The sequence below is a fragment of the Anoplopoma fimbria genome, chromosome 13 (genome assembly GCF_027596085.1).
Source record: "Anoplopoma fimbria isolate UVic2021 breed Golden Eagle Sablefish chromosome 13, Afim_UVic_2022, whole genome shotgun sequence".
NCBI classification, from domain to species: domain Eukaryota; kingdom Metazoa; phylum Chordata; class Actinopteri; order Perciformes; family Anoplopomatidae; genus Anoplopoma; species Anoplopoma fimbria.
In genome coordinates, this window is record NC_072461.1 from 26,773,993 (window position 1) to 26,788,822 (window position 14,830).

The following is a 14,830-nucleotide window of genomic DNA, read 5'->3' on the forward strand; positions in this document are numbered from 1 at the left end:
AAACTTTAATGAGGCAGTTAAAATCACAAATAAAAGAATCTTGAATATTTAAAGCTATTCAGGTCATTCGCTTAGTGTTCGAGTCTGGAACCGATTCTTGTTGCTGTCTCGTGGCTAATAAAATATATTTTACATTCTGTAGCTAAATTAATATACTTCATAACTTCTAAATGTCATCGACAGTGGGTCTGCATTTTCATAATTGTATGTGAACTTTATCCCCATATGCGCCCACTCTTTTTTGTCCAATTTCAAATACTTTCAAAAACATTTACACATTTGTCCAATCTTATTGAATAAAGAGACAATGCTGTCAATTATCTTTCTGTTTGTTTGTGTGGCAGCTCTAATTGAAATTTGCCTAAGATAAAGGCTACTCAAACTACACTGGCTAACGTTATCTAGTTCCCAGTTAAGTTATCTGCTGCACTAGCAATCGAGTAAAATATTCAATTAGAACCTGGTTAGCTAAACCACCTGCCCCCCAAAAAATATTTTCTATTAATTAAACCTAATATTGTTTTACTTACTGAATAAATATAGACCAACATTACTCAAACTACGTTGGCTTACGTAAGTTAGTTAACTTTACTTAGCGGAAATGAGCAATTTGGTAACAATACTTAAAGGTAGCCTGGATAAAGAGGCTAAAACTTTAAATTGCTTAAGTTGCTAAAGTAACAATATTTGTAGTTTAAGCCTGGTTAAATAACTAATGCTAAATATTGGAATTGCTTATTCTGAAACTACCCCCAAAATTAAACCAATATTCTTTTACTAGCTAAATACATAGAGTCTATTCAAGTTAACGTTAGCTACCTGAGCTAACTATGTTAATTAACATTAGCTTAGCTGCCTAACTGACATTTTAAGATTCATTTTGCAATATTTGTAGTTTAAGCCTGGCTAAATAACTAATGCTAAATCTTTGAATTGCTTATTCTGAAACTACCCCCAAAATTAAACCAATATTCTTTTACTAGCTAAATACATAGAGTCTATTCAAGTTAACGTTAGCTACCTGAGCTAACTATGTTAGTTAACGTTAGCTTAGCGGCCTAACTGACATTTTAAGATTAATTATCTGCACTAGCAGTAACAATATTTGTAGTTTAAGCCTGGCTAAATAACTAATGCTAAATCTTTGAATTGCTTATTCTGAAACTACCCCCAAAATTAAACCAATGTTCTTTTACTAGCTAAATACATAGAGTCCATACAAGTTAACGTTAACTACCTGCGCTAACTTTGTTAATTAACGTTAGCTTAGCGGCCTAACTGACAGTTACTAACATTTAAGCTTAAACTAGCCATACCAGACTCATTTATTGATATATTCATAGTCAAAATTAAATATTGAACTTCGACCTTAAAGGGTGGAAGCTTATTTTATAATGTTTGCTAAGTTATTAGTCAAATGACGTTTAGCATTAAGGTAGTAGCTAAAACAAAGAGCTGTGGACCTTTGACTGATATATATTATTCCTCTGAGCTCCATTGAGCTACTCTGACTAACGTTATATAATTAAATTAATGAGCTTCACTGGTGTTCCTTAATTACCATTAACACTTTTTATTATGTGTGACTCAACCCATAAACTGTCCTGCTGTCTTAAATAGCCCACTCATTAGTGCATTAAATGTGTATTATTCTTCCACTGTTTAGCCTTGTTTAATTATTTATAATTTAATTGTTAAAAATGTAAAATGGATCACCCTCTGGAAGTCACACTGTGGGTTGGGGCAGTGGGTGGGCCTGCAGATGGCCACGTCGCTGTAGCAGGTACACTCCTGACACGACTGAGGCCTCCATGATGTGTTGTTCTGTCGAGACAAAACAAAAGAAAACATGAAACACTACTGAAGGCAAACTTGATTCATCACTGCAAAAAAAATAAGAAAATACAAATAAAATCACTCCCTCATGCCCCATTATCATATCCTATCACACCCACATGTCATGTTAATGTTGACATCTGGGGGAAATGAAAATAAACATATAAACCCCATTGTGCATATTAATGCGACTGATAAAACATCTCACTTGCGTTGAGCAACTAGTTGCTTGATTTACAGCCTCTATTGTAACTTTCCAAAGTTCATTTCTCTCCCGTTGGTGATAAAGATAAATAACAGACACATAAAACAATGGATTTATATTATTCAGTATCATTTTCAGGCGATTCTGAACTGCTTCCAATGCATTGCAGCAGTTTGTATTGCAAGTTACAGTATGTGAGGTCCATAATAACAGAGTATGGTTTCACTGCTCTAGCTTACAAAATGTGAACACCACCATGAGAAAATCATTCCACACTTTGAATTCTTATCATCTTCTATACTTGAAGCTGTGTAACGCTGATGGATTTTCTGCTGCAGGTGGAGTGAACCTCCTTGAGTGTTGATTATAAGCCTTGAACATCATGGTCAACTACACAAAGAGATGAAATATAAAATGCATAAAGACTGGAGACCACTTCTGCCATGTTGGCTGGGTCCTTTAGCATGCCGGCTATTTGTCAACAGCTCATAACATGGAGCTGACAATGTCTTATGGCTAGCTTAAAGCCAAAATTAAATCAATACTCCAGCCTGCATATGCTCAGATATATCATCTTACAGTCCATAAATCCAATTCAGCTGGATGATTAATTACCCCCTCATGACGGGAATATCCACAGGCAGCTATTCTTATGGAGTGGACACTTTGAGACTTTTGCTCCATGTGAGATGGTAACTAAAGCAGACATCTTAATGGACAGGAAACTTTAGCAAACCACCAGACCTCTAATAGTTCCATATACTGTGCTGACACCAGAGGACGTGGCCGGATGTGTTCAGGTGAACTGGCTGTGTGCAATTTACTATTCCTGTATGTAGAAAGGAAACGTTTAATATAATTCAGTCAGGAAAGCCCTGGTACTAATGGGAACAAATTACAATTTTGCAACAGAGCGTGCATGCCCATAGTCTGCACCATAGACTTTATGTGCATTATATTATTGCACTGCAAAAAACATCCACCTTAAAGTCCCATATGCAGAATTTAAACATGTTTGACATTGGCGACGATAGTGGTAATATCAAAAAAGACTAAATGTTTTCACCAGGACTGTCTCATTTGTCTACAAACATAAATATATGCCATCAAAACAGTGTGAAATATGCTATAACCACACCACAACGCAAGTGTTTTTACCACATCAGATTTATATTCAGCCTGCAACACTTAAAGACCAATGAGATTATTCCATCTTTTTCCATACCAAAATACAGTTTCCCTTATTTTACAGATGTTTTGTAAAATATTTAAAAACATGTGGTAACACCTTCTATGACGCTCATAAGAAACACACCTATAGTTTCTCTATTTATAATATTATAACCAGACAAAAAGTATTTTGGCTGTTCGTTTAAAGGGATTAAAATACTTTAGATGTGATGGACAGTCTGGAAATATGGCCTAAATTATCGTGGACGGAGGCATCTACACATTTTAAAGTACAAATGACAAATGTTTTTAGACAATAAGACTCAGAACCAGCAGACCTTTTACAATCAAGACTTGATAGAGCTTCAGGAACTTGAATGAGAGGAATTTCAAACTATTTCCAGGGTCACTTAAGGTTGTGACTGTCTTTAATATCTATAAGGTGATTTAGGAGGGAAGTTTTTTGTAAACTGCAATTATCCTTAAATGTTTCTACAATATCTGAACTAGTGCTGGACTATCACTTTAAATGTCTATGAATAATGAGGGCCAAACTTTTATTTTTACAACAACTCCTCTTGGTAATTGAATTTAGGTAAAGTAGGCATGCAGTGAAATGTGGGAGTAGCTATGGGTCATGTTGAAAGACAGAAAGGAGAACACAGAATGAAAATTTAATTTGGCAGAGCAGCCTGCTGAGTGGAAGAGGCACTCCTGGGGAGAAGATGTGAGCTGGTATGTTCTCTGTAATGTGGTTTGAGCTATTTATGTGTACGTGTGTTTGAATGCGAGTCTAGTGTTGGTTCAGCTCTGCACAGCTGTGGCCAGATGTGTAATGTGTTTTATGTATAAGGGCAATCGTGTCATGGGCAAATCTCTGCTAGCAACATTAATGTTGCAGCTCAGGGAGGAAGAGGAGGAGGAGGAGGAGAAGCGACCTTCAGAAGTATAACGAGAATGTGATCGTCAAACCGGCACTGCAGAGACAGAAACTATTCAACGCAGACACTCACAGTCTGAGATGTGTACTGACAAAGCTGGTCTGTTAAGCAAAACATAGCTAGTTTATGCATAAACAGGTCATGCAGAAGATGCACATTTTGTCCTTGACTTTTGCCTCAAAATTTCTCCTTTAGGCATCACAGAAAAATACTTTAATTATCGATAAGTTGTCAACTAAATAAATCAACTTTTTACCGACAACTATAACTAAATGAGTTTGATTTTTTTAAGAAACAAGAGTCAAAGTTTTCTGATTATTTCCTATGATACCACAATAAACTGAATATCTTTTGAGTTTTGGACAAAAAAAGACATTTGAAGACGTCATCTTGGCTTTTGAGAAACAGCTATCTACCATTTTTTGACATTTTATAGACCAAACCACTCATTTTGATTGAGAAAATAAGCAACAGATTAATCGACAATGATAAAAAAAAATTGTTCCGACACATTGTGTAATTCATGTTTGCACAGTATGAAATATATAAAAAATACTGAAGCCATGTGTTTTTTACGGCTTCACTATTAAAAATAGAAGGAGCTTTTAACAGTTACCCAGCATCCTGCAATAATGAGGGGATCTAGGAGGGTTCCTTGAGGTACTCCCGCAAACATTTAACACATTACGAGTTCTCTCACTTTGCCTTTTGCCTTTGAAGTTATTAAAATATGCAAACATGATGCTCCAATACAGGAAAAAGCAATCCAGATACAATACAAAACCAGATTCACTGCGACAGACGCTCACAGATGCACCGCCTCCGTGCATTCCCACTATTACAGGAAGTGGAACTGCCTCTCAGGTAATTTGTTCTGACTGCAAAGAGCCATTTCAAGGACCAAGTGAGATCAGTTTGTCACACCGAGTATCCCTCTCCGTCTCTGATTGCATTTGAAAAAATTGCCAGAGATACTTGCCCCTGGCCTTTTCTGAACTTCCTAAGAAACTATCTTCGGTCACCGTTAAAGGGGCCAGCGTGAAATCCGGACCATAAATATTTCAGCTCAGAGCCAGCAAGCCAACCAATCTCACACTCTGAGTCCATTCTTTCCAAAGTGGTGACAATCTTCCCTTTATCTGAAAGCTCTCTAACAGATTTGCCCCTACGAGGGAAAAGTATTTCAAAGCAAACTTATAAATGGAAAATCCTTCTGACTGGACCAGAACATAAGAACTTCAGGCTACTCAGTAATTATTTTCTTTAGACAAGAGTGTAAAACTTTGTCAAACATCAACGTAAGTAAAAGCAGAAAGAATGAGTTCAGAAAGTTCAAAAATAAAGTAAAAGTAAAAGCAAATGAAAAAGTTATTAAAGTACAGGAGAATATAAAGTACTGATAAATACGATAAAATACATTTTTCAATGAATTACACCCTTTTTACACAAAAAAAGCTCCTAAATCCTTTTTCATATCTGGTACAGAGACAATCCAATGTTTCACAGATTAAGAAAACTAATCGCTTCTAAAATAATGAATTTTCAGAACATTTGACTTATATAATCAACAACAGACAGGTGTCAACTTGAGCCTCTTATAACCGACTTGAGTGTTAAGGTTTTTATGTAATGTTTAAATTGTCATTTCGACCACAATATACAGTAATTCACAATTTATCAGAAAGATCACTAGTCCTAAACTGCTTTTAAACAACAGCTAAAATTAAATTTAGCTCCATATGTAACATAAATGAAACCCAAACCTTAGACATCTGTGTTTGTGTTAAAATCGTGGGAGTGTCAAATGACTCATTCATTATTATCTCCGCCAGGAACATTATGCGATCATGTGCATCCGTGAGTGAGTGTGAATCTCTGTGTCTGTCCACGCCTTTCACCACCTCTCCTACATAGAGATATACATGTTTTTATAGATGTTTCTTTATATAAGTTACTCATCTTTCAGTGGTTTCATGTCATCACTTTGTAATTAATTTGGTCTTTTCGCAGTTCATGGATGTTTTGCCCCTTTTTGTAGTTGCTTTGCCTCTCCTTGTTATTCTTGTCTCTTTATGGTTATGTTTCATCTCTTTGTAGTTGTTTTATTGTCTCTTTGTTGTCACTTTGAATCTCTAGATTTAGTCTAGTCCGAGATAAGTTTTAGATGAGTCGAGTTTTTCTCTTTGTGGGATTTTTGTGTCCCTTTATAGCAAAGAGAAATTATTCTCTTTGTTTCTTTAAAGCTGTTTTGCATTTCTTTGTAGTCTTTTTATGTTTCTTGTGGTCATTTAGTGTCTGTTTGTAGTCGTTTTTCGTCTCTCCTTGTTATTCTTGTCTCTTTATGGTCATTTTGCATCTCTGTATTTTTTTTTGTCTCTTTGTTGTCACTTTGAGTCTCTAGTTTTAGTCTATTCTAAGATTAGTTTTAGTTGAGTAGAGTTTTTTTGTCTCTATGTGGGAATTTTGTGTTCCTGTGTAGCAAAGAATCATGAGTCTCTGTCTCTTTAAAGCTGTTTATATATATTTTTATATCTATTTGAAGCCTTTTTTATGTCTCTTGTGGTCATGAGTTGCAATTAAACAACGGAAATTTCTTAAATAGTACTGTCTATATCCAGTTTACGGGTTTAAGTGCGGAAGCAGCAGTATATCTTTAGACTGACTCCATCTCTCCTTCTGCTGCTAAAAGATGATATTAATAACTTGTATGTGTGTATTTGCTGTTTGTAAAACCAGATCTTTATGCGTAACATGTGGAATGCTTTGACTTAAATTGGGTAAAGAGGTCATCGGGGTTAATAATAAGTGTGCGTGCATGCAGGTATGCCCTCATAAATAGGTTTCCTGTTATGGCTCTGTGGTCTTAATAGAGCTGTGTAAAATTAGCAGAGCAGCTAACGGCGTAGCTGACTTCAGCTCTCACTGGACTGAGTCCGATTTAGCCGAGGTCTCGAGGAGGTTGCACTCAATTCCAAATCCTCGTCGTGTTTGCCTCCTGAATGGACCCGGGGTGGAATGGGATTGACCCCTGGTCGGCTGTAAACAGGGACCTTAAAGTGGCCGTGGCAGAAAAGCAAACCTGGACCCGCAATTAGCTGACCCTCCAAACCTCCTGCTCTGACGAGTCCGAGCCAGGGGAGCCGTACAGCAGTCAGCAGCGTGAGTGGTCGTTACAATTCCTCCCCCTCCAATGAGATTGTCCCCTACAGGGACCCATACCTGGGATTCGTTGATTAAACGTCCAAGGAGTTGAGGGCTTATTTCATTCCCCCCGGAGAAAGATATGTGCCTCAGATGTGATTTAGGACAGAACCAGCTCAGCCGGCGCCGCTACACGTCTCCAATTTCATAAAGAAAAAAAATAGATCTATAACTTTCACACAGTATATCCCAGTAGAAGCTCTGTTTGGCTCTGTGGGCCTTTGGCTTGGGAGATTATGTGGATAGAAAAGGGAATTAAGACGGATAAATCAATCTAAAGTCATATTAAAGGATATGTAAATATCTCATAAGGGGATTACCAAAGTGTACACAACATATTAGATTAATAATAAACTTTTTTCAGGCTCCTTTCTCCATCCAAACGTGACATTACAGTGAGGAGCAGGAAGAAGCTGTGCAGATTAAAATCCTTGCAAAGCAGCACTTGGAAAAACAAGAGAACTGGTTGTTATATGAACAATCTTTGGGGTATTAAAAACAAGATAGGACTGCAACTAATTAAAATTCCATTATCAACTAATCAAAATCCATTTAAATTCCCCAGATTCAAAGGTGACATTTTCAATTTGCTATGTTTGTGCGACTAACAATCCAAAACCCAAATCATTTCAGTTAACGATGACATGAAAGAGATTTAAGCAGATAATCCTCCCATTTAAGACGCTTGAACTTGCAGATATTTTGTATTTTTGTTAAATAAAATTGTTTAATTGAGGACTAATCGAACTAATCATTTGAGCAGTGCAACTAGAAGCTGGAACATACTGATGTTTTCTTTCATTTTCATCTATTTATCAACTGTGTTCTCTTAAATTTGACCCCTTGAATGCTAAACTTAAGACCATTATGCACTTGATTTCTAATGTAAACAAGTAACGCTTCATTCGCTGGTGAATTTTAAGATTTTGTCTATTTTGTTTCCATAGCAAGTCTTCTTTATACATTTACATGTTTATACTACTTCTTTTTGCATTTGCATCCAAAGATTTCTCCTAAATTCACTAAATTACATAATGCCTCATTTGCATATATTCAATTCAATTCAATTCAGTTTATTTTGTATAGCCCAGAATCACAAATTACAAATTTGCCTCAGAGGGCTTTACAATCTGTGCACATGCGACATCCTCTGTCCTTATATAAAAAGAACATTTCAGAAAACTTGTAAAACAAAGAATAATTGTCTTAATGTAAGTATCCTTTGGGGTGTCCTTTTAGGAATTAAAAATGCAAACTCAATTTGAAAAGAGCAGCAGTTCTTAAACTAAGTTGGCTGAATCTGATTAATCGAATTAAAGACATTATTTTAAAAAAAAAACAAGCATATATACTGTATATATATATATATATATATATATATATATATATATATATATATATATATAAAAGGCAATGTTACATACTGTATACAAACTAGGGGCTGCCATTTAAATAAAAAATATGAAAAAGATGCCAATTATATTCTTCTATTCAATTATAGCCCACATTAATGTCTTCAAATGTGTCTTGTTTTGTGCGACCAACAGTCCAAAACCCAAATACTTTCAGTTTACTGTCATTATATGACAAAGAAAAGCATAAACTTATCCCATATCATAAGCTGGAGCCAGCAGAAGTTGTTTGAAATATGAATGGAATGAATGAATCGACTAAAAACAACTGAATATGTTTTCCTGGATGTTTACGACCTTCTCTCATCATACTGGACGTTAACTTGAGAGGTAGCAGTGGAAGTGTGTCTCGCTGAATGAAAATCAAGCAGGTTGAAGCTGCAAAAACAACCTGCATCCTGGAGTAATTTCTCCCTGGATAAATAAGGGAGAGACTCCAGACTCCATCGCCCCTGACGACTGTTTAAGTAGCAGATTCAATTAAAATCCAATCAAGGAACAAAACGCAGAGTCAAACATTAACATGGCTCGGTTTTTGTCGAGCCGTCAGCTACACTAGTTTGACTCTCCAGCTCGAGAAAACGGGGGGGGGGAAGGCTGAAGAACGGCAGCCTGCCAGGCCAGCAGAACGTAATTGGGCTGGAATTGGATGAAACTAAAGCTATTACTGAGGCAAATGCAATCTGAGGACGCGATGGCTTCCAGCGGCCAAACGGCTCTGCTGCCGACCGTGAGACGCTGCAGAAAACACTCCAGCTTCTCCTGGTTCTGTCAGCACAGCTTTATATTTACAGCTGATCAACCTGATCACACTGGGGTCCCCGAAATCTGTAGTGTGGGTGTTCAACGTGTAACTGGGTCAGGTTTCAATAATGCAATACATGCTAATATAGCAGAGCACAGAGAGCAGACGGCGAATCAATATCATTATGTGCACACAGCGAGAAAATTAAGGATATATTGTTTGATGTAACATTGTTTCTCTGATACAAAAACTCCAAAAAATCATGTTTAATTTATATTAATTAATTAATTGAAATTTAATGCTTCATCTTATCTCCATACATAACAAAAAAATGGATATAATTCATGTTTTACATTTGTTAAATTACGGCCAGAGAAGACCTGCAGCCAATCAAAGTCCTGTGATACCATGGAGGTTCTGACAATGACACACAAAAAAATTCTTCCCGGCTGCATATTTCATTGGAATTTCAGCCTGCTGTTGGTTTAAAGCTGCAGAATAATAAAACAGCTGCAGAATAATAAAACAACTTGGTTTGGTTTAAGCAAATCATCACGGTTTGCCTTAAAATAAGTTTGTTTCTTATGTTATTTAAAGCTACTACAAAGAACTTTCATGCAGTGGTAATTTGGCGGTCCCTGTGGACAAAAGTGGTAGTGTATCCAAGGACCAGAGTCCCTTTAGAAAACCTCTCATTTTACTGTTAGAAGCCTGTCCACGGTGGACTGGTCTCTGCTGGATCTGGGTCTGTCCACGGTGGACTGGTCTCTGCTGGATCTGGGTCTGTCCACGGTGGACTGGTCTCTGCTGGAGTCTGGTCTGAAGGAGTTTCTGGTGAACCTTCATGATTTCATCTGGTTTCTCCAGAAGGAGTTTCTGGTGGCTCCGATCACGAGCTTTAAGAATAACTTTATAGAAACAGACGATCTTCTCTCTGATGGTCTCGTTTACTGATGGAGGTCTTATAGAGGATCAGGACTAAACTAAGAACCTTTAGAACCAGTTCCAAGTTCCTGACAGTCACTTTAAGTTCTACAAAAAACATTAAATATGTTACTGAACAAAAAGAAAGTTGTCAGAAGTTGTTCAGAAAAATGCTGGAGGGAAGGAAGCTGTTTGATGTTTGCTAGATGAAAAAAACAGGACTCATCACACACACACACACACACACACACACACACACACACACACACACACACACACACAGATACAAAGTGCTGCACACCTTGTTATTTCATCTTTTTAGGTATTTAAATCGAGCACCGCTGACCTGACAAAACAGTAACAAGTTGGAACTTCAAAAAACAAAAAGTGTCCCGTTCTCTCTTCCTCATTATCACCGCCTGCTGTCCAGCTGCCTCCTCATCATTCTGAATCTAACAGCTGCATCGCTTCCGTTTTGCACCAAAAATTGCATTCAAATATATTCATTTGCCGTCGTTTAATTGATTTACTCCACAACTTCCTTCAGCGCCGGCCCGAGTGATTATATGCTAATTTCTCGCGAGGCAAGCTGTGAAAACGAGCGAGGTCAAAGACGGCTGAAGGACACCTAAAGCCGTCACAGTCTCTTGCCCAAAAAAAAAAAAAAAAAAAAGGCTCGATTTAAACGAAGCTTTTTGCAGAGTATTTAAAAAGCGACCACGGCGATGACTCCGGCTCCTCGATGGCCTCGCCGTGAGCGTCCACGTCTGTCCGGTGTGTTATCCGTCATCCGACCGCCGACACAAGCTATTTAACAGCTGGCTAATCTGCATGTGAGGCAGGAGGCTGGCTCTGCCACAGGGTTAGCATTGCTATGCTAATGGACGCACATATTCATCCGGTGGGGGGAGTTAAAAAGTTGTGATTTAGCTCATTGATTCAACTTTTCTCCCCTACCCCCCCCCTCTCTCTCTCTCTCTCTATGCCTCAGGTCCAATTAGAGGACCTGCTGGTGAGACATGACAAATGAGTGGCTGATCGTCGGCCTCCCACAGCCCATAAATCCAGCTGTCTGCCTCTCGCCCCTCGCCGGAGCCGCCATCGCTCCTGCAGCCAAATATCGGCACCGAGCACGTAATGGGTTCTGGATCATCAAGCAGATGGCGCCGAGAGAGCGTCAGGGTCCGCCACAAACAGAGAGAGAGAGATTAGCACCGGGAGGGCGGAGACATGTATTGTTTTTTTGTGTGAGTGGATTCTAGTGATGTATTTGATAGAAAACACCTGTTTTTTTGGAGAAAAATGCAGCAAAAACTGGGTTTTTTTGCATGATGGCGTGTTGAAAGATTGGAGCCAAACAAAAATAACTTCTGCCGTTCTGCTTGGATTATTCCAGAACCGCAGTGACAGTCGCTGACCCATTTTTCGGAGGGTCAGGAAAAGAAATGCACACTCACAGCCCGCTAGTTAATATTTCTGAGAGTTGTGGGGGGAAGAAACATGTGAAGAAAGCGCCTACAGAGAGACACAGGGGGGGGGTTAGATCAATCATAAATTGACGGAGTAACGGCTGACAGAAGAGGGTTTATGACAAGGCCAGGTGTGACATTACAGCAAGGCTTTTTTTTTTTCTTCTTGTGCAGCTCTGCGAACGAAGGACACGAAAACGGGAGCGTTTTTTTTGCACCACCTCCTCCGTCTCGACGCCCATTAGCTCTAATGAAAAATCCATGTTGCAAGCCCGGCCTGAAAGTTTCCACACTGCTCCTGACAGTTTGTGCTGCACTTTAGATTTAGTTTGATTTAGATATTGAGACACGGGACAGAGAAGAATTCAAGAGAGTGTGAGTGGAAGATAATCTCAGTGTGAGAGGAGCACAAAAAGAAAGGAGCTGGAGGTAAATCGGCAAGCACCTTCTTCTCTTTTGTACTCCGTTTAGAGGAGCTGACTCATTCATTATCCGGGTTTACCGGTTTTCACATCTAACAAAACTAATTTGCAGTCAATCAAAAAGATTTAATGTCTGCGCCCAGTGTTGCGTAATGCCGAAATCCTTTGACAAATCCATCTCATCTGTTCCTGTATTGTCGCTCCAGCTCACATGTTCTCACCTCCAACATGCAGCACATCTTGGCGAGCGACCGTCTTTAGCTTTTACGCTAACAAAAACAAAAAGGTTAATAATTCACACGCAGATCGCTTTGAGGGCGAGCTTTTTGAAGTCGCTCTATTGTTTTATTCCTGAAGGCGAGGGAAGTGGAAGACGGGTTCACCTGCAGCTCTGCCCTCAGCGTGTTTTTACTTTTTTCAATAATGCATCAGCTCCCCACACGCTCAGCCGTGGTTAAAGTCGTGTTAGGCCCTCCATCTCTTCATGCAACCAGGGATTTGATGCTTAGCAACTTTTCTAAATCACTGTTTTGCACCTTGTGGGAATGCAGAAAAAATGCAGCTCGGAGTAAAAAAAATTAACGAGTCACTTTTGACCCGTTTTCACGACCTTCTTGTGAATTTGTGAGATTTTGGAGCAGCTGCAGGCAGAGATGCAGCTCCGCACTGCAACACGACTGCAGTCCTGCTCTGAGAAAACACCAGCTGGATGATGTTTCATAAAAACCTGCTCCTGTAACTTCAGAGGCCATCGGACGGGAGAGAGAGGGGTGAAAGGTCAGAGGATGTCCTGTTGGCAGGATTATGGATATAGATGTGAAGCTTACATGCAAACGGGACGCCAACCGGGGTCACGTTGCACATTCACAGCCAAGGTTGGACTTTAAACAAGAAGCTACAGTTACAGTTAAGGCAGACGGTAGCGTTTGTCCTTTTCTGTCTTTGTGAGGGAGAGAACATCAAAAACACTGTATCAAACACAATCACGACCTTCTGATTAAGTCGGCTTATCATTTTTGCTCTTTTTCAGATGTAAAAGATAAACCATGATATCAGGAAGCCAGACGTGGCGGTGCAACACACACATTTACATATGATAGAAAATATCTAATTACGATTAGTTTGACTGATATCGCCATTGCAATACAATGTGCTTTATAAGAGGGAATGATAGCGTTTCATACCATTATTCTCATGTTCATTGAAGAACATATTAAAGTGAATACAGTGTGATGATATTAAGGCCATGACAACTCTGCAGCACAACAATATTGAAGTCAAAAGACGTATCTTGACACACATTTAGTCTTCAACAAATATTGAGCCTCCTGCGTTTTCAAAATTGGATGCGGCCGTGTTGCAATTTCGAATTAAATTCAGTTTATTTGTGCAGTCCTGTGATGGACTGAATGAGAGATTCCAACGTTGCATTTAGTTGCCTTGTTTGCTGTCTTAAAGTGTTGAGAGAAGGGGCAACAATTTTAGCAATGGACCAATATCCAGCGGACATAACATCCACCGCTTCGTTAGGATTTCTGCAAACATTTCAACTGTTAAGTTCTCTCGTAGACAGCATCTAGTGTCCATGAGAGCATCTCATGCTACGTCCACATCAGCTAAAACATTTAGTTTTTTAATGTTTTTTGACGCCACGAGGAGCAGCACAATATGCTGGTATTAGGTTTTACTGAATCTGGTGCTTAGTACAATATTAAAGAACACATTCCAGATTAACTGCATCTGAAATGATGCACTCACACTAAACCAAGAGGCTACAAGTCATTTTCAATGAATGCTGGTTACATAAAGCTACAAACTGACGCCTGATGTGATGCGCTACAGATCAAAGTTGAGCTTTATCTCAACTTTTTCAGCTACAACCGATGCAGCAAAACATGAACCAGTCATATGTTTTTTTGTTTTACGCTGTTTCATTCCATTGAAAAATATGTCGTTAGCCAGTTCACAGCGCAATTTAACGAGGTGATTATGTCATTGAGTGCTTGAGCAACACTTTAACAGGAGCTCGCCGACAATGTAGCTGGCAACGTGGCTGTTTTGTTGCTTTTGTTGCTTTTGTTGCTCGTAGTGTGAACATATCATTAGCCTTTTAGATACAAAACATATTCTTCTGTGACTTTTGAAACACTATAATACTATGATATGCCTCAAAAAACACAAACAAAAATTGCTATGAAAGTGTCCCATTGGCCCCAGCAGAGTGCTTTCTAGATGAACCCTGACATCATACAAACATACAACACAGTCTACAACAATAGTCAAATGCAATCTGTTGGTTTCGTGTACAGGGAAACAAGTTGTTTGTTCTTTTCTTTCAGCTTGGAACAACTGCTTTTTCGGGGAGACATTACGAACATAAATGTAGATTTAGGCGAAAAACTCTAAATTTGGTATTGGAAAAACCTCATGGTTGGGCTTAAGACAACTTCTAAGTACTGTTAGGCAACAAAACCACAACAACACTTTGGTACATGCGGTGTCAAA

General features: G+C 38.7%; 1 protein-coding gene across 1 annotated transcript in view; it reads right to left on the reverse strand.

Annotated features, from left to right (window-relative positions):
• fras1 (Fraser extracellular matrix complex subunit 1) overlaps nucleotides 1–14,830 on the reverse strand; it is a 262,161-nt gene that overhangs the window by 189,131 nt on the left and 58,200 nt on the right. Inside the window, exon 3 of the mRNA XM_054610644.1 lies at nucleotides 1,717–1,824. Within this exon, the coding sequence (XP_054466619.1) occupies nucleotides 1,717–1,824 (108 nt within the window). The remainder of the gene's footprint in view (nucleotides 1–1,716; nucleotides 1,825–14,830) is intronic.